The sequence below is a fragment of the Nomascus leucogenys genome, chromosome 16 (genome assembly GCF_006542625.1).
Source record: "Nomascus leucogenys isolate Asia chromosome 16, Asia_NLE_v1, whole genome shotgun sequence".
Classification (NCBI taxonomy): Eukaryota; Metazoa; Chordata; class Mammalia; order Primates; family Hylobatidae; genus Nomascus; species Nomascus leucogenys.
Genome location: NC_044396.1, coordinates 84,692,169 through 84,717,444, shown reverse-complemented (window position 1 = coordinate 84,717,444; position 25,276 = coordinate 84,692,169). Strand labels below are relative to the sequence as shown.

The window sequence follows — 25,276 nt, the reverse complement described above, 5'->3', positions numbered from 1 at the left end:
GCTACTGAAACTTGTACATGCATCATGTAGTTCTTATGCCATGGTTTTCAGCTCCATCAGGTCATTTAAGGTCTTCTCTACACTGTTTATTCTAGTTAGCCATTCGTCTAATTTTTTTCAACGTTTTTAGCTTCTTTGCAATGGGCTCAAACATCCTCCTTTAGCTTGGAGAAATTTGTTATTACCGATCGTCTGAAGCTTTCTTCTCTCAGCTTGTCAACGTCATTCTTTGTCCAGCTTTGTTCCGTTGCTGGCAAGGAGCTGTGTTCCTTTGGAGGAGAAGATGCACTCTGATTTTTAGAATTCTCAGCTTTTCTGCTCTGGTTTCTCCCCATCTTTGTGGTTTTATCTACCTTTGGTCTTTGATGATGGTGACGCACAGATGGGGTTTTGGTGTGGATGTCCTTTCTGTTTGTTAGTTTTCCTTCTAACAGCCAGGACCCTCAGCTGCAGGTCTGTTGGAGTTTGCTGGAGGTCCACTCCAGACCCTATTTGCCTGGGTATCACCAGTGGAGGCTGCAGAGCAGCAAATATTGCAGAACAGCAAATGTTGCTGCCTGATCCAGGGGCACTCGGCCGTATAGGTGTCAGTCGGCCCCTACTGGGTGGTGCCTCCCAGTTAGGCTACTCGGGGGTCAGGGACCCACTTGAGGAGGCAGATTGTCCATTCTCAGATCTCAAACTCCATGCTGGGAGGACTACTACTCTCTTCAAAGCTGTCAGACAGGGACGTTTAAGTCTGCAGAAGTTTCTGCTGCCTTTTGTTCAGCTATGCGCTGCCCCCAGAGGTGGAGTCTACAGAGGCAGGCAGGCCTCCTTGAGCTGTGCTGGGCTCCACCCAGTTCGAGCTTCCCCGCCTCTTTGTTTACCTACTCAAGCCTCAGCAATGGCGGACATCCCTCCCCCAGCCTTGCTGCCGCCTTGCAGTTCAATCTCAGACTGCTGTGCTAGCAGCGAGTGAGGCTCTGTGGGCATGGGAACCTCCAAGCCAGGCGTGGGATATAATCTCCTGGTGTGCCGTTTGCTAAGACCGTTGGAAAAGCGCAGTATTAGGGTGGGAGTGTCCCAATTTTCCAGGTACCATTGGTCACGGCTTCCCTTGGCTAGGAAAGGGAATTCCCCGACCCCTTGCACTTCCTGGGTGAGGCGATGCCCCACCTTGCTTCGGCTCACACTCCATGGGCTGCACCCATTGTCCGACAAGCCCCAGTGAGATGAACCCAGTACCTCAGTTGGAAATGCAGAAATCACCCATCTTCTGCGTCGCTCACGCTGGGAGCTGTAGACTGGAGCTGTTCCTATTCAGCCATCTTGGAACCTCCTCCTATTGATGTGTTTCAAATGCAACCTTATTGTTTGGTGCTGGAGGTGTTTTTAATTATGTTTGTTATTATGAGTATAACTGTTCTGAACAGATTTGTACGAGTTACCTCTGTTTCCAGTTGAGATATTTGGCTGGGACTTTTTTTCCCCAGATGAAATTCTAGCAATGGAGGAAAAAAGAATTTAAAAGCCTATTTTATATATTGACAGACTGCATGCTGAAAGGTATAACTCTTATGTCACAGGCTTGCTGATACATATTTTTAATATTATCCATGTTTTTATTAATTTAATAGAAATAATGATTTTGTTTCCCCTTTTCATTTATATAATTATTTTTGAAGATGTGAAGTTAATGAATTGCTTTCACCTATATAGTAAAATCTAGAATATGTAAAAGCATTTATTTGTTCTTGTACATTTTGGATATTTATCTTTTGCACAATTTATATTTTTAGCATAGTAATATAATAGTTCAAAAGGTCACAGTGCTATACTTATGTCCCTTGTCAATCCCCTCAGACCTGTAAGTCCTACTGCCTAGAGGTAGCTACTCACAATTCCCTTTTCTTCTTCTATTACAGTTGTCTAAAGAATGCACTCAATATTATGCTTTCTCCAAGTATTGCACTTACATCATGCTTATCTGCTGTTTCTTGATATTCCTGTTTTAGATGTCATCTATTGACTTCTCGATGCAGAAGATGCAGATTTTGTTCTCTCACACCATCTTCAAGATTCTCAATTTTCTCCTACCCACCCTCCGTGTATTTTCATATGACATTAACAGTATATCATAATGAAATATGGGATATGGACCCATTTACAGGGACGGGTCTTTTGAATTAACTCTGTGTTGGGAGGAGATATTACACTCGCTGCCCAACTCTCCCACATCTAATCTCTGGCCTTTCTTGTTTTTTTTTTTTTTTTTTTTTGTTTGTTTGTTTGTTTGTTTTGAGATGGGGTCTTGCTCTGTCGCCCAGGCTGGAGTGCAGTGGCGCAATCTCGGCTCACTGCAAGCTCCGCCTCCCGGGTTCATGCCATTCTCCTGCCTCAGCCTCTCCGAGTAGCTGGGACTACAGGCGCCCGCTACCACGCCCGGCTAATTTTTTTGTTTTTAGTAGAGACGGGGTTTCACCATGGTCTCGATCTCCTGACCTTGTGATCCACCCGCCTCGGCCTCCCAAAGTGCTGGGATTACAAGCGTGAGCCACCGCGCCCGGCCTCTCTGGCCTTTCTTATCCCACCTGCTTCCTCCTGCCTTCTTCCAAGCTGGTCTGTCCGTCTTCACCTGTGTCATGAATTCCAGGCAGGTCAGTCCTGGGTCACACCTCTGCTGGGTGGTGACAACTACTTTTACTTACACACTCAAATATGTGTTCCACAGAATTGTAGCTTGAGAATTTTAAGGTGAACATGAGGATGATATTTTAATAATAAATAGCTAACACTGGCAAAGAGACTGTCTAGCACAGGGGTCCCCAAACCCTGGGCAGAGGACCGATACCTCTGGCCTGTTAGGAACCGGCCGACAGCAGGCGGTGAGCAGTGGGCTAAGAGGGCGTTAGTGCCTGAGCTCCGCCTCCTGTCCGAACAGCCACTGCTTTAGATCCTCGTAGGGGCGGAGCCCTATTGTGAACTGATCTTGCGAGGGATGTAGGTTGCATGCTCGTATGAGAACTAATGCCTGATGATCTGAGGTGAAACAGTTTCATCCTGAAACCATCCCACCCCCCTATCCGTGGAAAAATGGTCTTCTATGAAACCAGTGCCTGGTAACAAAAAGCTTGGAGACTGCTGCTCTAACGTATCAGTTCAGAGAATCTTTTCAGGTGGGCCAACCTGGGTCCAAATCCCAACTCATCCATTTAGAAGCTGTGTAAACTTTGGTAATTCCTTAGCTCATTTGCATTGCAGTTGCAAGTATCTATTGCCAGATAGATCCCAGAAGCAGCTGTTGCTGGAGGATCCACCTCCAAGATGGTTGCTTCAGTTACCATCTGGCGCTGCTTCTGGGTGTGTTTCTTTCCACAGGAGCAGATTTTGTTCTCTCTCACTGCCTTTACGATTCTCCAGGTGGCTCAGGGTCTCTGAGCGTGGTGGAGTCAAGGTAGCCAGACACTTGATCTGGCTTCTGACATGTCCGAGAGCAATTGTTTGCAGGGCAATCCTTCCAGTGTGAGCATTTCAGACGTCTAGGCAGCCCCAGAGCTTCACTGGTGCCACAGTCTGTTGGTCAGACAAGTCCCTGGGGCCAGCCCCAATGCAGAGAGAAGGAGAAGGATTCGATGCCATCTCTCCATGAGAAATGGCATGAGTGCACATGATGATGGGCATCTCGGAGTCAAGTGCCCACACTGAGCTATCTGACCTTCAAATAAAGATATTAATTGTGATATTTCTCTCATAGGCATGATGTTAGGATTGAATAAGATAATGTGTATGGAAGAGCTTAATATAGTAAACAGCAAATAAATATTAGCCATGTAGTTAATCAGCGTATGATGTACCTGGAGCATACTTTGACATTTGAGAAAACTATGCTAACTGTTGTCTTAGCTTTCTGTCAGTTTCATGTATTTTCTCTATTTGTATACTTTAAAAAATTCTCAACTATAACCATGTTGCAAAATTTTGAAAAATAGAATGATGTTTAATCTTAATTCCACCATTGCTGTTATCATTTTGCTATATTTATTTTTTCTGTCTTTTACATTGTTGTAATTTTAGTGCATGGGCAATGTTATATCTTACTTTTTCCATTTTCATTGTATCATAAGCTCTTCTCCTCCATGTGTGATAGTTTTCATAACCATCATTTTAAATGTCCTTATAACGTTAAACATTGAATAGATGTATTAGAGTTTGCTTAACCATTTTTCTACATTGAGTCTCTTCCTACGTGTGCTTATTTATTTTATATCATGTAATTATATTTACTAAAATTTAATGTCCAACTATAATAGTCACCTATACTCAGTCTTGTCAATTCCATTTTTTCCCTCAGTTGCTCAATTATCTTTAAAGTTGTCTTTCCTTTAGTTTTCACCTGAGCCAACTAACTAATCTACCTGTTGACTTATCTGCTGCACTTACCCATTTTCCTTCTTTGTCTTTCTCCCTCACTCTTTCTTTTCTCCTTCCCTCTCTTCCTCCTCCCATCTCTTCATTTCTTCTACAAGTATTTCTTGACCTTCTATCTTATGCCAAGGAATCTTTTATGTGTGGGAAATAAAGCAATTAACAAGCCAATCTTCCCCTCTTCATGGAGCTTAAGTTCTAATGGGGAAGACAGGTCATAAACGCTCAAACAAAAAAAGAAAAACATCAGGTATGACAAAGGATGTATACAAAATTAAAATGAAACAATATGTATGTTAGAGAGTATCTGATGGCCATAAAAGGAACCAAAGAAAATACAGTGTCTACCAGGTTTCTCTACTGTAACATTACTATATTTCACTTTTAACTAATGAGTAATTTGTGGGAAGATACTTGAACATTATGTAAATATCCTATTCCTCATCATACTTCCATGCACTGGTTTTAACATTCTAATGACTTGTTTTCATTCAATGATTCCTTTTATATTTACTAGATGACATTCTACTTTAAGAAAAAACTTTGCCTTCTCCCCCAATTTATTTGTATTTCTTATATTGGCATGGACGCATGGATTCTTGTTTTATTCAATGAATTATGTTACCACCATTATTTAGTTTAATGATCAAAGTGTCCCAGGTTTGGCTACAGAAGCCCTTCCAAGTAGACTCTTCCAATGTTTTAAAATGTTCTTATCTTTCTTTGAGTACTTTCTTTCTTAGTCATACATCAAGAAGTTCCAGACTCCTCTTTTCTTTTCCTACTTTCGTCTATTCTTTCCTTCTTTCAAACTGTTTATATTCTTGAAATAAGGATATAAGGAGATTATTAGCATATTTTGTTGCAAAAGGTGATAAGAACCTGGGGTATGGATAATAGGATTATAGTAGACAGGAAGTATATGATAAAATTTAGGAGTTAAGGTCTCTGGGGCTTGGCTAATGACATGAAGAAGTTAAGAGAGTAATTCACCTTTTAAATTTATGACTTGACCCTTAGATGTATCAAATTCATGTCTAAAACCAAAATAGTGATGGTATTGAAAGAGTTTAGACATAAACAAGGCAGAGAAGCTGTGTTGAGGAATGGGGAATAAGAGGAAATAGGGAGAATTCCATTTTGAACATGTTGAATATAATATGTCTTGCAGACATTTGGAAATAGGAGTATGATATTCAGATAGTGGGTTATCATTTGGAACTCATCAGAATCTGGGGTTAGTTAAACCAATAACCATGACTGTTGTCATCAAGAAGATGATGACAGAAAATACTGGGCCAAGGGTGGAACTCTGGGATATATCACCATTGAAGGGACAGAGAAGTTTATAAAAGAGATGAAGAGGAACAGACTACATTATAAAGAGAACAAGGAGAGAGTAGTATCACTGTTACCAAGATGGCTGAGAATTTTAAGAGATAATTCATGATCAATTTTGCCACATGCAGCAGATTGTTCTAGTGAAAAGTGGGTTGAAGAAGGTCTATTAGACTTGCTAATATCATGGTCCTTGGTAACCTTTAGAGAAGCAAATCTTGTAGAATGCCAGAAACAATGGGTTGAACAGTGAATGGGAATTGAGAAAGAACCAATGAATATAGGTTTAGGGTGGCTTACAATGTCTAATGGGCATTGCCTACTTCTGGATTCTGTGTTTGCACATTTAATTTTCTTTTCCTTGTATTTTTTTCTCATTTTATCTTTTCCCTATGTTAGACATAAATGTGAACTCAGGGACCATGATTTTTTTTTTTTTATCAGTTTATCCTAAAGAGCTTGCTCAGCAACATCTATGTAGCAGGCACCCTGTAACTCCTAGGTAGGTGGATGAATGGATGGATGGATATAGAGTGAGGTCCTATATCTGGAAGTTCTAGGATAGAGGTAACTTATTTGGAGGAGATTGGCTTGGGATCTGACTTAATACGCAGAAAACATGGAATTCTGGACAAGATTGAGTCAGGTGATAGAATCCAGGAACAGGGAGAGAACATGATCATTTAGTGAAGTTGGTTCCTTTATATAGCCTTCAGAAATGAGGAAACCTCACCAAAGGTGACACAGTTGCATAGCTGTGAACCAATCTGAATCAAATTCATATTGGTGACATTAATCTATCAGGAACCGAAATTCACTCTAAATTATATAGCCACAGAAAAATTACAAAAAAGTATGTAATAAGGAATCATAATGGAAGGGTGTGTAGAACTTTGAAGAAATAAACGCAGAACAAGGTGGACCTGGGGTATCAGCTGGGGAAGGCTTTCTAGACATTGGAGGTTGCAAAATCTGCCATGTTAATCCCGCAAGCATGAGGCAGTCGTAGGGAGAGAGAATCTTATATTGAACCAAGCCCACAAAGGCTGCTGCATAAACTAGGTCAACTCTTCTTAGTTCACGGAAAGAAACTGCAAGGTTTCTGTTCATGAGACAGCTGTGCTTGCTTCTTTCCCTGTAGGTACATTGTCTGAGAAGTCATATGATAATTAGAGTGCTCATTGAGCTATTCTAATCATAGCTCATGTTTACTGACACTCTAGGTGGCAAGCATTATGTTAAGTGCTTTACATGAGTCATCGTATATTGTCTTCACAACTTCTGACTCCGGTACCAATACTATTATAATTCTATAGATGAGCAGGCTGAAGCTTGTACCTTACCCAAGGTCACATTAGCAAGGATGTGGTAGAGGAAGCACTTGAACTTGTATCTGTCTAATTCCCAAGTCTGGACTCCTAGCCAACAAATTTGCATGGAATATGAATGAGGGGATTCATTCAAATTCAAATTTAGATTCGATTAAAGTTTTTATAGCATCTGGCTATCTCTGTAATGAAGGTGGATGGGTCAGATTTACTATAAAACCCTACTTCAGTGACTCACCCTTTTTCTATTATTCCTTTGAACATAAAAACGTCTTATTCTTCACTTTTGTTAATACCTTCAGTTCAGTTCTTGGTGGCCTTAGAGCCATTCTCTGCTAGGTGACTTTGTAAATATTGGTTCTGATGCACTGGTTTTATGAAATGCCTTTCTTTTGGGAGAAACTTTCCACTATCACCCTCCAAGATGAAATGTGTCCTACTGACCTGCTAAAACTCAAGAGGACAGGTTCCGGGTGCCCTCTCTAGTAGGAGTTTTGTTCTGAGGTAGCACCCACTGTAGTAGCAGCTTATACTTTTGCTTTTTTCATGCCAGATAGTGACCAAATCAAAGAAATTAACCAGCCTTATAAATGTGAGCAGGGAAAGTGATTTCCCCTGGCTGGAAGGACTCAGAGGGTGAAAATAAGGGGAGACAGAAATAGAAAAATGAGTTAAGATGAAGGCTTTGAGTTGATATTTCTGAAGAATCACTTCATGGTAAGCAATGCAATAAATCAGCAGACTGGAAATACTACAACTGTTACTTCTGTTATGTGCTGTTACACACGTTTTATTACCACTGTGATTTTTCTTTATTTGCTTTGTTTTCACTTTATTTTTCTCAACAGGATGTGAAGAGCTGGCAAAACTTGACTTGACTGTAAATTTCATTGGAGAACTGAGCAGCGTTAAAACCTTGAAGCACAATATCCGTCTGAAGGAGCTCTTTCTCATGGGAAACCCATGTGCTTCCTTTGACCACTATAGGGAGTTCGTGGTAGCAACTCTTCCACAATTAAAGGTATGGTTCTTTTGATGGTGCAGAAATCACAGATAAATGAGCATGAGCAACTACAATAATTCCTGCTTTACTGGCAGCAATAGTGAATGTGTTGCTTCAGATCATGGAATATTCCAGAGAGCCCAAAGTAATTATTTGAATGGCTAGACCTTTAATATTGTTTGAATAGTTTTAATAAATCCCTGAAAAATAAATTGCATACTTTTCACCTTTCTCATCCAAAACACACAGAACTTAACTTGACTTTTTCTCAACGAGTTCAAATCACAGTTACAAAGAACATTCATCATTACTGATAAGAATTCATTATTACTTGTTTTTTTTTTTTTTTGAGACGGAGTCTCGCTCTGTCACCCAGGCTGGAGTGCAGTGGCATGATCTAGGCTCACTGCAAACTCTGCCTCCCAGGTTCAAATGATTCTCCTGCCTCAGCTTCCCAAGTAGCTGGGATTACAGGCATGTGCCACCATGCCCGCCTACTTTTGTATTTTTAGTAGAGACGAGGTTTCACCATGTTGGCCAGACTGGTCTTGAACTCCTGACCTCAGGTGATCCACCTGCCTCGGCCTCCCAAAGTGCTGGGATTACAGGTATGAGCCACCGCGCCCGGCAGGTTCACAGTCTTTGGTGTGCATCAGAACACGTGGAGGCCTTTTCAAAACACAGACTGCTGTGCTCCTCCCCCAGGGTTTCTGGGTCAGGTCTGACATGGGGCCTGAGATTTCACATTTCTAACAAAATCTGGTAATGCTGCTGCTGGTGCAGGAACCTCATTTGACAACCACTACTGTGTATGTTACTCTTATACCATATCCCCCCAATCGAGCAATTTTAGAACTGAGGAAAAAATATTATTTCTTGAGAAATCATACAACAGAGAATATTAAGATAGCAATGTTAAGTTTCATGTAATTCTAAGAGTTCCCAGCCTGCATGTGGGTCCATGTTCCTAGAAAGAGAATGCATGGATACATCATCTGTGCAATAGGCATTTTTTCAGTTCTCAAAGGACATTTGTTTCTTAGACTTCTGTGTTCTCTGCAGTCAAGAGACTGCTGACTGCTGGATTAATGGGACACATTTCTTCTAATGTAAAATTTCTCAGATTAAGAGAATAAGTGATTCAGGTAATTGAATATAGAATAAATGATAAATTGTCTCATACATAACCTAAACTGATCATTATTATACAGTGATTTCCTAGAAAATGAACTGATGAGACCCAGACTATCATATAACTAGATCTCGTAGTGTAATGCTGTGAGCCATTCCGTTGGAAGGGGTAAGGGTCCAGGAGTCCTCATGGCCACTGCAGCTGAGCCTGTGTCAGTGCCGCAACTGAGCCTGGTCAGGCTAGAGGTGTGAGAGCCATCATATGGCTGCTGCAGACAGGGTCAGAGGTTGTGCCAGGTACTTTGGGCACAGTGTTTCTGATCCTCCCAGACCCATTCAGGGAGACAATTAGGTACATTCAGAGATGAGGAAGACAGGGCTCAGGGAATGAACGCTGCTTATTTAGGCTGATACATCTGGCAAGTGACACAGGTGGGATCTGAACCTATGTGAGTCCCACCTTGATGCCTCCGCCATTCACACTATACCCACACTCACTGCTTCTCTCTGGGTTAAATTACAGGCGTTGGATCAAGTCTTTCCTTTCAGAAAGACTTCTCCAAATTAACTGCTTCAATAGAAAACAGCCCCTTTTTGAAAAATAGTATTCATATGTTTACTACTATTTAAAAATAGGTTGATATGCTTTAGAATCTTAATTACCATTTCATTGAAAGCTTGTGAGCTGCTTGAAAGGAATTGTGTTAATAAATGTATTATTTTCCTAGGGCTGCTGTAACAAAGTACTGCAAACTAGATGGCTTAAACAACAGAAATGTATCATCTTGTAGTTCTTTTTTTTTTTTTTTGAGACGGAGTCTGGCTCTGTTGCCCAGGCTGGAGTGCAGTGGCACGATCTCGGCTCACTGCAAGCTCCGCCTCCCGGGTTCACGCCATTCTCCTGCCTCAGCCTCTCCGAGTAGCTGGGACTACAGGCGCCCGCCACCACACCCAGCTAATTTTTTTGTATTTTTAGTAGAGACGGGGTTTCACCGTGGTCTCAATCTCCTGACCTCGTGATCTGCCCGCCTCGGCCTCCCAAAGTGCTGGGATTACAAGCGTGAGCCACCGCACCCGGCCTTCATCTTGTAGTTCTGAAGGCCAGATATTCAAGTTCAAGATGTTGACAGGACTGGTTCCTTCCAGGGACTGCAAGGGAGAATCTGCTTCATGCCTCCCTCCTAGCTTCTGCTGATCTTTGGCATTCTTGAGCTTGTAGACACATTACCCTGAGGGTCTCTGCCTTCCTCTTCACAAGGCTCTCTCTCTTTATAAAGACACCAGTTATATTGGCTTGGGGCCCACCTGCTCCAGAATGATTTAGTCTCAATGAATTACGTCCATAATGACCCTGTTTCCAAAAAGTCCCTGATTTGAGCTACTAGGGGTTAGGACTTCAACATCTTTTTTTGTCAGGGGACATCTGTAATAACCCTATTTCCCAAGAGTCCATGATTTGAGCTACTGGGGGTTTGGACTTCAACATCTTTTTTTGTCAATTCAACCCATAACAACAGAGTCGTTATTTTAGAGTCACATAGAAGAGGTGTGAGGAGAGTCAGCCCTTTTCAAGGATTTTCTTCCCAGTGTCTGAGCCACTCCAGAAGTAGGTAGGCCCTGCAGTATAGTGGGAAACAGATTTGTTAGCAGACAAACCAAGGTCTGACACCGGCTTCCACTGCCTGTGAATTGTGTGCCTCATTTTACTCATGTATAGTAGGATCATAATTCCTACTTCAAGGGAGTTCTGTGAGGCCTTCAGTACATCTTAGTGTCCCTCTCTCTGCTTCAGCACTTGCACAGTTATTATCAATAAGTGTGGACACTCCACCTTTGTGCTGCAGGAATCCTGGGTGAAGAAAGATCAAGAAACGCTCAGCTTAAAACTGGATCTCTGATTCTTAGGCCTTATAAACTCAGACGTGATTTTGGCTTGAAGGAAATGTGGGCCAATTTCAAAGACTAACAGACATCACTAAAAAAGTGAGGTTCCTAGAATAGGTGCTGGGGTACAGTCCCAAATTTGTCATCAGTTATTAATATGAGGTCTTTTGCCTCCTGTCAGTAAAGTGACAGAGGGTTCAGTTGTCATAGCCTTTTAGGAATAGTAGTTCTAATTAAATCAAAATAGACTTAAATCATTTATAAGACAGAAGTCAATCAATCAATCAATCAATCAGTGTACCTCAATTACAAGGAAGAAAAGATCACCTTGCTCCCCAGGGTTCTGTTGGGAAGAAATCCCAGTTGAAAGAAATTATCTAGAGTTTTCTAGCTTGTTATAATATACAGTTATATATAATGTATTTATGTTAATATATATTTATATATAAATTATACTATATAAATTAATATAACAAAGTACCACAAACTGGATGACTTAACAGAAATTTATGAAAGTGCTGTATTTATGTAGTATTAGTTATATATAAATATATTTACATTTATGTTAATTCATACATTTATATCAGTGTATTTACTTATATATACTTACAAAATAAGTAAATCTCATTTATCCAAAAATTTCCAAATTGATTTGATCCCAATCCTGTATTAAATTAGATCAAATTAAGTATGTGGACCACAATTACTTAATGCCTTAAATAATAGGTTTTATTGCATTGAATTTATCATTATGGTCTCATACGTAATGGTATGAAGATACCTTTATTGAAGGATACTGCAAGAAACAGCCTTATGAAACCTGTGACTGTATGGACATATTTCTACAGAAACAATGCTTGACATCTCTCAAGATCCCCATTATGAAACTGTGCGCTAGAAATGTGTTTTAGAGCTGCATGTTAGAGGAAAGCTACAAACTGTATTTTTTCCTTAAAGACCATGAAAATTGTGTAACTAATTATGTTTTTCTATTTCGCTTTGGCTGCCAAGAAGCTCGGAACCAAATCTGCAGCCCATCTATAGCAACCATATGAGTCCTTATGACCAGAGCATATGTGGCATTATCTTTTTTCCAAATCTGTACATAATTTTGACTTATAACTCAGCTGATTCTAATAATTTTTTAATTTATATTTTACTAAATCTTTGTGTGTATTTTTTTTCCTTTTATATGTTTCTTATTGCTGCTGTAACAAATTGAGACAAACTTAGTGACTTAAAACAATACAAATGTATTACCTTATGCTTCTGGAGATCAAAAGCCTGAAATGGTTTCACTGGGCTAAAATCAAGGTGTTGGCAGGGCTATTCTTTCTTCAGGCTCTAGGAGAGAATCCCTTACTTTGCCCCTTTCAGCTTCTAGAGAATACCTGCATTTTTAGGCTCATGGCCTCTTCCTCCATCTCCAAAGACATCAGTGTGCCAACTTCACATCTCTCCCTAATTCTGACACTCAGGTCTTTCTCTTTTACTTATAAGGACCTCTGTGGTCCTTATAAGAATCACCCTGATCATCCAAGATCCTTAACCTAATCACACCTGTAAAGCCCCTTTTGCCATGTAAGGTAACATTCATGGAGATTAGAACATGGACATTCTTGGGGAACCATTATCTTCCAACCACACCTTCCTAAATACCTTGCCTCATTTTGCAGAATAAGGCTGGGTAGATAGTTATCTTTAAACCATTAGCTTTAACATTTTAGAACTTTAGTTGATGCTTTTATTTTAATATTTTACTTTGGAAAATAGTAATTGAAGTATCAGATGTAAACAATGCTGTAACAATAGCCTGTTTGTCCTGTTGTTAAGGGTGAAACATGGGCTCATTTGTATCAGAGCTCAATCATGTGTAATATTCAAGGCCTTTTTTTTCTGTAGCGAGCTTTTGGGAAGTGCCATTGTTGTACTTTGAAGCTATGATTTGACTTAAGCATTGACATTTTTGACATAGTGAGCAATTATAAAATTAATATAAAATATTTTGAGAGCTTGTATTATCAGTTTTAGCAGAAGACCTAATTATTATTATTACCAGTAAAGGTATTTTTAAAACTGTGTAAATTGTATGAAATAAACATTGATTTAGAACAATGTTCTGATATTTCCCATGAATTATATTGTTTTAATTCTCTATCACTATGGGGTATATTATTATTTCTAAGTTTCAAAAGTTCTAATCAAAATCAACCTGGGGCTGATTCACACTGCTACTTTTGAACAATTATACTATATTTATTGTTTTTTGTTTAAGTGGTTGGATGGTAAAGAAATAGAGCCTTCAGAAAGGATTAAGGCATTGCAGGACTATTCAGTAATTGAACCACAAATCAGAGATCAGGAAAAAGATCACTGTCTTAAACGAGCCAAACTCAAGGAAGAGGCTCAGAGGAAACACCAAGAACAGGATAAAAATGAAGACAAGAGAAGTAACGCAGGCTTTGATGGACGTTGGTACACAGACATCAATGCTACTCTGTATGTAAATTATTAGTTTACTTTCTAGTTAACTTTTGTTAAAAGCAGCAAAACTGTATTCTCTTTCCAAGTTATTTGCAGTACACTTATATTCCAGATTAATTTGAAGAATGAAATATGATGTGAATTTTGGATGGAAGAATATGAGCATCCCATTGCTTGTGACAATTCTGTAAGGCTTTCTTTCCTTGGGGGAAAAATTCCTTTTTAAACTAGCAACTTTAATTTGCATCTAAAATTATTCTCAGAGAAATCCATAAAATGTGTACAGAAAAGATGAATTAACAGATGTACTTTGGACTAGGAATATTTTAGAAACGTTAAATACAAATCACATTATTATAATTTGAATAATTCTAATTGCATCATAAAACATTCTATTTTCTGAATTGGAATAGATTTCAGAAAAATACTGAATACATTTTAGTGTGATTAATAACTCTCTAATTGGTTTTTTAAAAATTAAATTTTTCATGTTTGTTTATTTTAAGTGAATTGCAACTATAGTCAGTGGATTTGATTCCATACAGTGAATTAAGTATTTAGATAACAGAATCCCTTAAAATTGAGAAAATAATAATTAGAAAATATTTCAGACATACATAAATGTTTCAAAATAGTTATATAGGCAGCTTGTAGTTCTACCACCTAGATTTAATAAATGACAATAGTTTGTATGTTTGCTTTGGATCTTTTTTTTTTTTTACTTTTTTTTATTATACTTTAAGTTTTAGGGTACATGTGCACAATGTGCAGATTTGTTACATATGTATACATGTGCCATGTTGGTGTGCTGCACCCATTAACTCTTCATTTAACATTAGGTATATCTCCCAACGCTATCCCTCCCCCTTCCCCCACCCCATAACAGGCCCCCGTGTGTGATGTTCCCCTTCCTGTGTCCATGTGTTCTCATTGTTCAATTCCCACCTATGAGTGAGAACATGCGGTGTTTGGTTTTTTGTCCTTGCAATAGTTTGCTGAGAATGATAGATCTTTTTTTAAATAAGAAATAAAATATCATTAAGAGAGCAGACACTCCTTAAGGACTTCCCCTTCATCCCATTCCTCTCTTCATCCCAGTGGCATCTGCTATCCTGAAGCTGGTGCATATTTGATATATGTTGATCCCATCCATATTTTTAATACCCTTATTTCACAAGTATGCCTCCTTAAACAATAGTAGTTTGTGTGTTTAGCATGAATGATACCTTTCTATAGCTTTGCTTTTCATGCAACATTATGTTTTTGAGATTTACGCACACGAAGACATGCAAAACTCATTCATTGTAAGTATAGAATAATATCCTGTTGGATGAATAAATTACAGTTTATCCCAGAGGTAATATTCAAAGTAGTTAATGGCCAGTGTTTCATTTGCCCTGACCCATCAGAATGTGCAGCAGCTCTAACAACACGTGTGGTCCTCCTAGTGGTGCCAGCTGGTCAGCCTGGACACAGCCATCCCTCTTTGGATGGCCATGCACGTTGTTTTCCCTATTCCCATTTCCTTTTCTCACAGGAATAGAATCTCTTGAAAGTAGCATCATGGTCTCTCTTGGCCAGGCCTGTATCTCTGGTGCCTGGCACAACAGAAGATGCCCAATAAATATTTATTGAATCCATGTTGAACATTTGTTGAGATATTCAAGCAATGTTGCCCTTGTCTCCTTTTTCAGATATGAAAGTTTCTCCAGGGTATTTAGCAATGGCATTGCTACAACAATTGTGACATCTTTTCAACTTTATACGTATTGCCAAATTGTTTTCTAGAGTAGTTGTAATAATTTATACTCATATATCAACAATATACAAGAGTTTTCAATCTTTGCCAATACTGGATAATAGGATATTTAAAAATATTGGCCAATCAAGTGTGTTGTATAGTATATAGTATCCTCTATTTTTAAAAAAATTAATTTGCATTTCTGTAGTTACTAGTGAATTTGAATATTTTAAATATCTTTTATAAGTTTATTGGTTATTCAGATATCCTCTATTCAAGTCCCCTACTTATTTTAAATAAGTAGTTGAGTTTTTTTTCTTATTGATAGTTCTTTTAGATTCTGGATACAAATAAAAAAATACATTCTTTGGTGGTTATGTGCTTTACAAGTGTCTTCTACCAGTCTGTGACTTGTCTTTAATTATAAGAGCTTATGTTTTATGAAGTTTAAAAATATTAATGTAGTTAAGCTTATTTGTACATTTTTGTCTTGTTTATGGAATTCTTCTTTATCTCAGTGCCATATCTGTTTGTATCTTTTCATCTGGAAAAAACCTTTGCCAATGTATAGGGTAGGGTACTAATTGTTTTTCATATGGGTAGCTAATTGTCTGCACCGTTTATTAAGGTGCTATTCTTTTCCCACTGATCTGAAATGCTACCCTTACTATATCCCTTCTAACCATGTATTCATGGGTTCATCTCTGAGTTCTCTAGGCTGTTCCATAGGAGCACTTCTGCCTGGTTTTAATTTGTATAGATTTATAGCATATCTTGATATTTGGTAGGAAATATTTTCATTTTTCAAAGTTATCTTGGCTATTTTTAGTTCTTTACTTGTCTGTATGAGTTTTAGAATCTGCTGCTAATCAAATTCCTTAAAAATCCCTAGTGGAATTTTGATTGAAATTACATTTAATTTATATGTTAATTGGGGGAAAGTTGACATCTTCATGACATTGATTCTTTCCTTGCTGAACTTTGGAAGAGCTCTATTTATTTAGATCTTCTGAGTCCTTCAGTGAAGTTTTAAATTTTCTCTATAAAAGTCTTAAACCATCTTTCATTGTATCTATTTCTAAGTACCTTGTAGAATGAGATTTAAAAAATAGGTGTAATTGGTTTTGCTGATATTTAAAGGGACAAATTATTTCTGTATACTGATATTGTGTTAATCTTGCTAACCTTTATAAAAGAGGCAATCCTGCATTTTCTAGTTGGAAAAACAATTGTTTGTAAGCAGTAACTTGAAAAATTTTTTCCTATCCCTCTCCTTCTACTTTATTTTCTTCATGGTGCCTGTAAAGGCCTCCAGTATGGAGTGGAATAGTAGCATTAAGAATGGGTATCTGGGCCGGGCGCAGTGGCTCATGCCTGTAATCTCAACACTTTGGGAGGCCGAGACGGGCAGATCACGAGGTCAGGAGATCGAGACCATCCTAGCTAACATGGTGAAACCCCCTCTCTACTAAAAATACAAAAAATTAGCCAGGCGTGGTGGCAGGCGCCTGTAGTCCCAGCTACTCGGGAGGCTGAGGCCGGAGAATGGCGTGAACCCGGGAGGCGGAGCTTCCAGTGAGCCGAGATTGGGCCACTGCACTCCAGCCTGGGCGACAGAGCAAGACTCCGTCTCAAAAAAAAAAAAAAAAAAAAGAATGGGTATCTGTATCTTGTTTCTGACTTTAAAAAGAATGTTTGCAATTTCTCATCATTAAGTATAATGTTTGCTATGGGGTTTTGGGTCATGTTAAGTAAGCTTCCTTCTATTCTCAGTTGATGAAGAGCTTTTATCATCACATGCATTATATCGATTTTTATTAAATGCTTTCCTTGAATCTATTGAGACAATAGTGTTTTTCTGTTACTGTGTTGAATTACATTAACAGAATTTCTAATATTAAACCATCCTTGAGTTTCTAGGATAAACATCCTTTGTCCATGATTATTTGCTAATGCATTGCTCCATTGATTTTGCTAATATCTTATTTATAATATTTGAACCTGTGTTCATAAGTGAGTTTATGCTATAATATCCTTGTCTGATTGTATTTTTTCCTGGTGTTTTGCATCAAAGTTATGTAATAGGCACATACAATATCTTGGAGATAATTTACTATCCTTGGTTTATGAAAATTTACAAAAGTTAAAATCATCTGTTCCTTGTACTTTAGTAGAAGCTTACAGTGGGGTTTCTTGCAGGTGCCTTCTTGCCTCCCCTATAGGCCTGGCTGATCCTTGAGTCTTCATCATTCTCACCCTATTTAGCCCATTTGAACAGAAACGTAGACATTCTGGAGGAGAATCATTGAAATCCTGAATCATTGAGTTAGTTGGGGAGGAGTAGGAGGTTTTTCCCCTCTCAAGGCTTCAAGAAGAAACACTACAGAGAATTAGAGGCTGCAAGAAAGGGAGATGAACATCTACCTCTTGACTAGGTAGAGCCTGCCTCCAGCCTGGAGAATTGAAAAGATAGAAAGTGGCCTGGAGCAGCCTAAAGCAGAGGGATCAGGGAAGAAGGTATTAATGGAAACAGCTCACAGTTCACATGGCAAGGATTTGTGAATATCTTTTTTTATTTTTTGAGATGGAGTCTCACTCTGTCACGCAGGCTGGAGTGCAATGGCGCGATCTCGGCTCACTGCAATCTCTGCCTCCTGGGTTCAAGTGGTTCTCCTGCCTCAGCCTCCTGAGTAGCTGGGATTACAGGTGTGTGCCACCATGCCCGAGTAATTTTTGTATCTTTAGTAGAGATGGGGTTTCACCATGTTGGTCAGGCTGGTCTCTAACTTCTGACCTTGTGATTTGCCCACCTTGGCCTCCCAAAGTGCTGGGATTACAGGCGTGAGCCACCCCACCCAGCCAGGATTTATGAATATTTTATAGACCAAGTAGACATGGTAGAAGGGGCTGGGTTTGAGCTGTCTTGAAGAGATGCTGTCCAAAAGGACAGCAGCAGTAAGACACTAGGGGGTGGATTATCAGTGGCAGAAGCTGGGGATTTATCACAAAAGGAGCCAGGAAGTATATTGACCACCTCAACAGTGAACAGTACACTTGGAGGGCTCTTGTAGTGTCTCCAAGAATGACAAAGGTGCTTGCAGGAAGAGAAAGCCAGTATCTGGATATTGGTCCTAGCAAGGGTAGCAACAGCCAGGTTATAATAGGAGTGGTCATATAAGCATGTTCACCTTCTTCTCCTCGTTCATCTTCCCAAGCCCCAAATTCTCAAGGCAGGAAGACTCTGAACCTAAGAGGCCCAGTGGTATGGGATTCAGAGGAAGGAATGGATGACAATGAAAAGTAGAAGGAGAAGGTGTCCCTCTTCCCCTGCACACCACAATCTGGAACAGGGCCAGGAGAGAGAATGGGTTGGAGAGGGAGGGAATGGCTTCGATTTGAAATTTAGGTCTGAATTTTATTTAAACTTTAGACCCTTTAGTACCTGAAAATGAATGTTTAGCTGAGATTATGCTGTTCTTAAAAGTGACTGTAGAGCTGTGGGATCTGCTCATGGATGAGAAGAGAGTTCTGAGAGAGCGGGTTTGAAGGCAATGGTTGAAGAGAAAGTTTTTTTGATCATACAGTAATGAGCTCACTCTGTTTCATCAAGCAGTTACACACATTTATATGCATTTTGCCTTGGAGACTTATGTTATTTAGCTCATATCTCTGATAAATTTCTTAAGTACTGTTATTTTTATGTTTTTATAATTATTATTTTAGATTGCAAAAGGCCAGATTGAACCAATTAGTCACTTTCCAGGAAAAATATAATTTAGATGGTTAAATGAGAATGGAACCAATTATTTCAGTGGCAATTATCTAGAATATTGTAGAATATTATAGATACCCTTAATAGATTATTCTTTCAATACCATAAAGAACTGTAGCTGTATAGCAAAGCAATTTATTTATTTTCAGCGATTTGTATTATTTTGCTTATTAAAATATTTAGTTGCATTGTATCTGTAAAGAATCTAAGCAGAATTTTACTCTATATTCTACTGATGCTACTTAAATTTCATGTTCTAGTATTTTCAGTTCATCCCTTTGAAAAGAATCTTTCACAATATTTTCAAAATAAAGAAAATATATTTGAAAAGATGCTTTCAAAATGAAGAAAATATCTTTAGTTTGAAGAGCAACTAAAGGAGCCTTTCTTGCCACCTCATTCATTAACAAAATCCAACATGTATTGAGTACCTACTATTTGCTATAGTTGGTATTAAAGGCTTCATGTAATTTTTTTCATTTAATGTCATCTAATAAAGTGTCTATTCTAGGGAGAGGTGAGGGGAGAGAGACTATACCTAATGTTTATTGCTTGAATTATGTCATTTTCTTGCCACAAGAATAGAATCTCCTGAAAGTAGCATCATGGTTTGTGTAGGCCAGGGTTGTATCTGTGGTGCCTGGCACAACAGAAGATGCTCAATAAGTGTATTTTGGATCCACGTTGAACAAATGTTGAATATCTCATATAATACCCATTTGATGACATACAGAGATGTTGTTTAATTCTCTGACAGTCCACAAAACATGAGTAAAAGGGAAGAGAGAACTGTTACCATATAAAGCTACATAATCAGAAGTTATCCATGAAAAATAAACTAGACACAGGCCATACTATAAAAAGTGCCGGCCGGGTGCGGTGGCTCGTGCCTGTAATCCCAGTGCTTTGGGAGGCCGAGGTGGGTGGATCACGAGGTCAGGAGATCGAGACCATCCTGGCTAACACGGTGAAACTTCATCTCTACTAAAAATACAAAAAATTAGCCGAGTGTGGTGGCGGGTGCCTGTAGTCCCAGCTACTTGGGAGGCTGAGGCAGGAGAATGGCGTGAACCCGGGAGGCGGAGCTTGCAGTTAGCAGAGACCCCTGGCCACTGCACTCCAGCCTGGGCGACAGAGGGAGACTCCGTCTCAAAAAGAAAAGAAAAGAAAAAAGTGCCATAGGTCCCACAAGCGAATTTTGGAGATAAGAGAATCATTTAAAAACCTGGAAATAATGTGATCCAATTTGCCTGCTAGAAAAGTCCCTCTGGGAGTAGTGTGGAGAGTGGACTTGACAGGTACAAGATTAGAAGTGGGGTGATTGCTTGTCTGATCATCAGAATCTCCTGCAAAATATTACAAAACACAGATTCCCAGGCTTCAGATCTACTACTTCAGATCTACTTCAGATCTACTGAATAGGCTTTCTGATGAGAACCCAGGAATCTGTACTTTTTATAAAGCTCCCCAGGTGATTCTTAGCAGTCAGATCTGTGAACCCTGGAATCTGATTACCGCAGTATTCCTGATGATAGAAGATGAAGGCCTGCCCTATTCAACCTTTCAATGTAATGAGTGCTAACAGCCTTGGGTTGATCTCACTACATATCCAGGCCAGGGTAACCAGGCCTGGTTAGACTGTCTTTCAGGGTCACTTTGTCATTCAAAGGTAAGAAGATAACATAAGAAAAGTGTATAGATATTAAAGGGCCAGCATTAAGGGTGAAGCTCATGAATCCATTATTATTCTTAAGTGCTCTATTTGTTTTTCCTAGTTCCTCTTTAGAGAGCAAAGCCCACCTACAGGCACCAGACATAGAGGAACACAACACAAAGAAATTAGAAAACAGTGAAGATGACTTGGAATTCTGGAATAAGCCCTGTTTGTTTACTCCTGAATCAAGATTGGAAACTCTTAGACACATGGAAAAACAACGGAAAAATCAGGAAAAATTAAGGTATTTCATTCTTTCCTAGGAGAGGGAAGCAGTAGCCACTTATCAACTATATTTTCATGATTGCCCATTTTTTGACCCATTATTTGTGTTAAACCTTTAGCACTCATATATCGATTTTGTTTTTTCTAAGTATAGCTCTTTGTTGAATTGTATTGGCTAACATTCATTGATATCAAAGTACCTTCTTTAGAACATCATGAATTATGACATTTTAGGTAGAGGTTTGTTTGTATATCTTTAGCTTTTTACTACTTTTAATATGCCTAATAATAGTGTATTAGGTTACACTAATACATTAGTATTTCTAGCCTAGAAAAAGGTCATTTTGTGGAATGAATGGGCTCCTTTTTGAGTCTGTTCTATTAATTTGCAAAGTGAAGAATTGGAAACTAGTTTCATTAGACATTTTATTTTCCTAATACAATGTTCTTGGGCATTTAACAGTATGATTTCACTTTTGAATTGTTTACATATAATTTGATGATTTGTTAGAAGCTAGGATTTTTATGCTATTATCTTCAGAGTAGCTTTTTCAAAAATAGATTTTGTGTCATTCCATTTCATGTCATTGCTTAAGTCTAGTATGTAAAATATATAACTTATGGGAATACTTATTATTCATGAGCTTGAGAATGTGATAAATTAGCCCTGAAATATAGTAATCTACATGGCAATGACTCAAGTGAAACAAAACACAATATCTCTCCTTGTGATTAACAACTAAAAGCAAGAAACTAGAAGTAAAAAAGATTTGAAATCTCAGCTGCTTTCATAAAGTTTTAGGGAGGTATAACAATCAAAAATCAAATTTTATCTAAAATACTCGTTTGTAAGACGTGGGTGATTTGCACACTAAGGGACCACATGGTCCTTTGGCAAGGGCATTGAATAAGATTATGCATGTCTTGACTCCACTGTTACCCTCTGTGTGATGTTGGCAAGTACCTAACTTCTCCTCGTCTGTTTCTTCATCTGCTAAATAGGGATTATCATACCTGTCTTACCTACCCCACTGTACTGTTAAGAAAATCAGATGAGCCCATACATGTGAAAGTGCTTTGCAGACTCAAGAGCCCTTTGAAATGGAAGTTCTACATGTTTATAGAATGTGAAATATTTCTTACATATATACCCATACACACATATGTTATATTCATATATCTGTGGGTATGTATAAATAATATCTAATCTGTTATGAATTGAGCCTGAAATAAGGAGAAATTTTTTTTACTCCCTGATACCTAACAAAGTAAGGCTACATTGGATGGAGATCTGAGTCACTATCTTTTGGACACCTTAGATTTCCCAATCCAGTGAGTCCATGAGATGTTTGCCTCTGATTGTGTTGCCATTTTTATTAACTCGGTGTAAGCAGGGACAAAAGAAATCTTTTGTTCCTAACTCTGATCTGCTTTACACTGAGTAGGGTGAAGCCAAGGGCTTGTGGATGCCCCTTAATTGTCCTGGGTCATTGAAATATTAACTCCATTGGATCTGGAGGCCCAGTTTAAAATGCAGAAGAGTATGAATGATTTTTTCCAAAATAAAGTTAACTGACACAAAATCTGTATTAAAAGCATAATAGAAATTTAAGGCAAAGAATTGCCAACAGTTCCATCATCTAAACAAATTTGTTCATCTGATCTAGATACTGTCCATATTTGCCTATTTAAGGTTCTATATACTTTCAGTAATCTTTTAAATAGAATTTACAAACTGCATTTTAATTTCCTATTACTCCATTAATCTTCTATTATTTGCTTCCTTTATTTACCTCCTATCCAACCCTTCAGTGTAATGAGTGTTAACAGGCTTGGGTTGATCTCACTATATAATTTTTTTTTGCCCTTTATAATTATATAAATTATCTCTGCAAATGTAGGATTTGGGGTCTTTTTGTAAAACAAAAATGGATTTATATTTTATATATTTTTTCTCACTAAATACATCATCAACACTTTTCTAAATCAATAGGTAATGAGCAAACACATTTTTTAATAGCTGCAAAATATTTTATAGCATGAATGAAGCACAGTTGATCCAACCATTTCTCCATTGATGGACATTAACAACAGTTCCAGGGGTTTGCCACTGTAAATAATGCTGTGAGAAATACCCTTTTATATAGATTCTTCTGTGCTGGTATTTTTATTTCTATTGAATAGATTCTACTTGGTATGTTAAATGTTGTATTTTAGCTAAAGCAGAAGCTCTGTACACAAATGGAGAGTTGACAGTTATCTGGGTAAATCATGTATAAAATAGACTTATTTAAATATTAATAGACAGTCATGAAAAGGAGTTTTCTTCCCTCATTCAAATTATCTGGCAAATTGTCTTGGTCATTTTTTTGTTGTACAGATACAGATACAACCATATAAAAAATCTGGCTTGATTGTCAGTTCCCAGCACAGAATTAAAGGAATGGACTTAAGAATGATGAATTGTTGATGTGTTCGTAAAAGTCCAATTAATTTTTTTAAAACTGTTTCACAAAAATGTATCAATTGCTTTTATATTCTCTTTGCTTATTTTTTCTTTCCATGCTGCCCGTTGTTCTCATCCACCACCAATCTTAAGTGAAAAAAAGAAGAAAGTGAAACCACCCAGGACTTTGATCGCTGGAGATGGGAAAGCCCTAAATGTGAATGAGCCCAAGTATGTGAGGCCAAATAGAGAGTTAAAGACCCAAAAGTGTCAATCAATGGTGTTGGTCAATCATTGTTTCAATTCCAGGTTTGCTCTGCAAAGAATATTTCTGACTGCTCTTAACAAGTTTGATGAGTCTAAAAATAATGTCATTTGGTGCATATTTAAAGGCAAAACATCTATTATGTTTTCAAATGCATAATTTTCTTGGCATCTAGAAAATGATCTTGACATATGGAGATCTTAGTTATTTATGTACCCCATGAAACTTTGGACCATATACAGTTTTATGCCTGAAAATTGCCACCACATTATTGTTGTATTTATGAATTTTTAAAACTCTGCCATGAGCAAAGTGGTTGAGAATACTGATGTACCTTCTATACATCTACTTTATACTCTGGAGCACATCTACAAAGCATTTGAGAGCTAGGGAAGGAAATCAATATAGTACCCTCAATGAATTTAATGAGAGGACAGATACTCAAACTGGAAATCTTCAAGTATAATAACATCTGATGTACTCTCTTTGTCTATCATAAAATTTGAAATTAGAAAGCAGGACAGAAAAGCCTTTTGTAGCCAAAATACAGACTAGAGAGCCTACAGACTAAATCTCGTTCACTTCATTTTATTACGCAAACCTATTTTCTGTCATCATTTCATTTGCTCTGTCATGACCATGGTGAAGGCACAATCTTGAATTATTCCTGGGCATCATTTATCTTCACAGCAATCACAGGTGGTTGACAGTATTTCTTTTTTACATGTCCAGAACCTGGGCCTGAGAGAGGTGGAGTGACTTGCCCAAGGTCACACAGCTAATAGGTGGTGTTTCTGAGTTGCTCATGCTAACCTAGTTCTAGTGACTTCCATGATAAACTTTGTAATTCCTTCCCCTTACCCACATTCAGCAGACAGGAATGCAAGACAGAACACTAGGCTAGGCCCTGGGGATAGAGCAGTGACTGTAACAGATTTCTTTCTGACCTCATGGAGTTCAGAAATCGAGTTTAGGAGGTCTCTCTTTAGCCTACAACAGAACTCAAGGGAGACTCCCAGAACTCCATGTGTCTGTGGTAAGACCACCACTCTTCCCACACACTGCAGCCTCACCTACCCCTAAAACCAGTTCTACTGAGATTGAGTCTATGAAGAACTGATTACCCACCACCTCCTCACTAGCACTGCCTCCCGACATGTGATCATCCCGTTCCTCCCCTCCCAGGTCATGCACCACTGGCCAGAATCTTATACCCAAATGGCGCTGATCCACTTCAACTCATTCTCACTTCTTTTGGACCCCTGTGCCCTCTGGAGCTTGAGCTTGGACAGCAAAGCCTGAAGCTTCCACCGTTTCTTCTTTTTCACTAACTTTAGCGGAGGGTTCACTTCTGTGGCTGACCACTGTTCTTCCTCACCACACACACCACAGGGGCAGTTACAGCCCATCGCCACTTTCAGGCCACCTTTCTCCCTTTCTCTGTTGAAGCACAAGCTATCTAGATATAGCACCCCTGCTCCTTCTTCCTGCAGTCATCTACATCACCCTGATCAGCCCTCAACCCCAAGCCCTCTCAG

General features: G+C 38.6%; 1 protein-coding gene across 3 annotated transcripts in view; it reads left to right on the top strand.

The window, feature by feature from the left end:
• Positions 1 to 25,276, top strand: part of LRRC6 (leucine rich repeat containing 6) — a 103,795-nt gene that overhangs the window by 29,662 nt on the left and 48,857 nt on the right. For all 3 annotated transcript variants that reach the window (XM_003256217.2, XM_030795226.1, XM_030795227.1), the window contains 4 exons: positions 7,922 to 8,094; positions 13,367 to 13,590; positions 20,864 to 21,046; positions 23,627 to 23,704. In XM_003256217.2, coding sequence (XP_003256265.1) covers positions 7,922 to 8,094; positions 13,367 to 13,590; positions 20,864 to 21,046; positions 23,627 to 23,704 — 658 coding nt within the window. The remainder of the gene's footprint in view (positions 1 to 7,921; positions 8,095 to 13,366; positions 13,591 to 20,863; positions 21,047 to 23,626; positions 23,705 to 25,276) is intronic.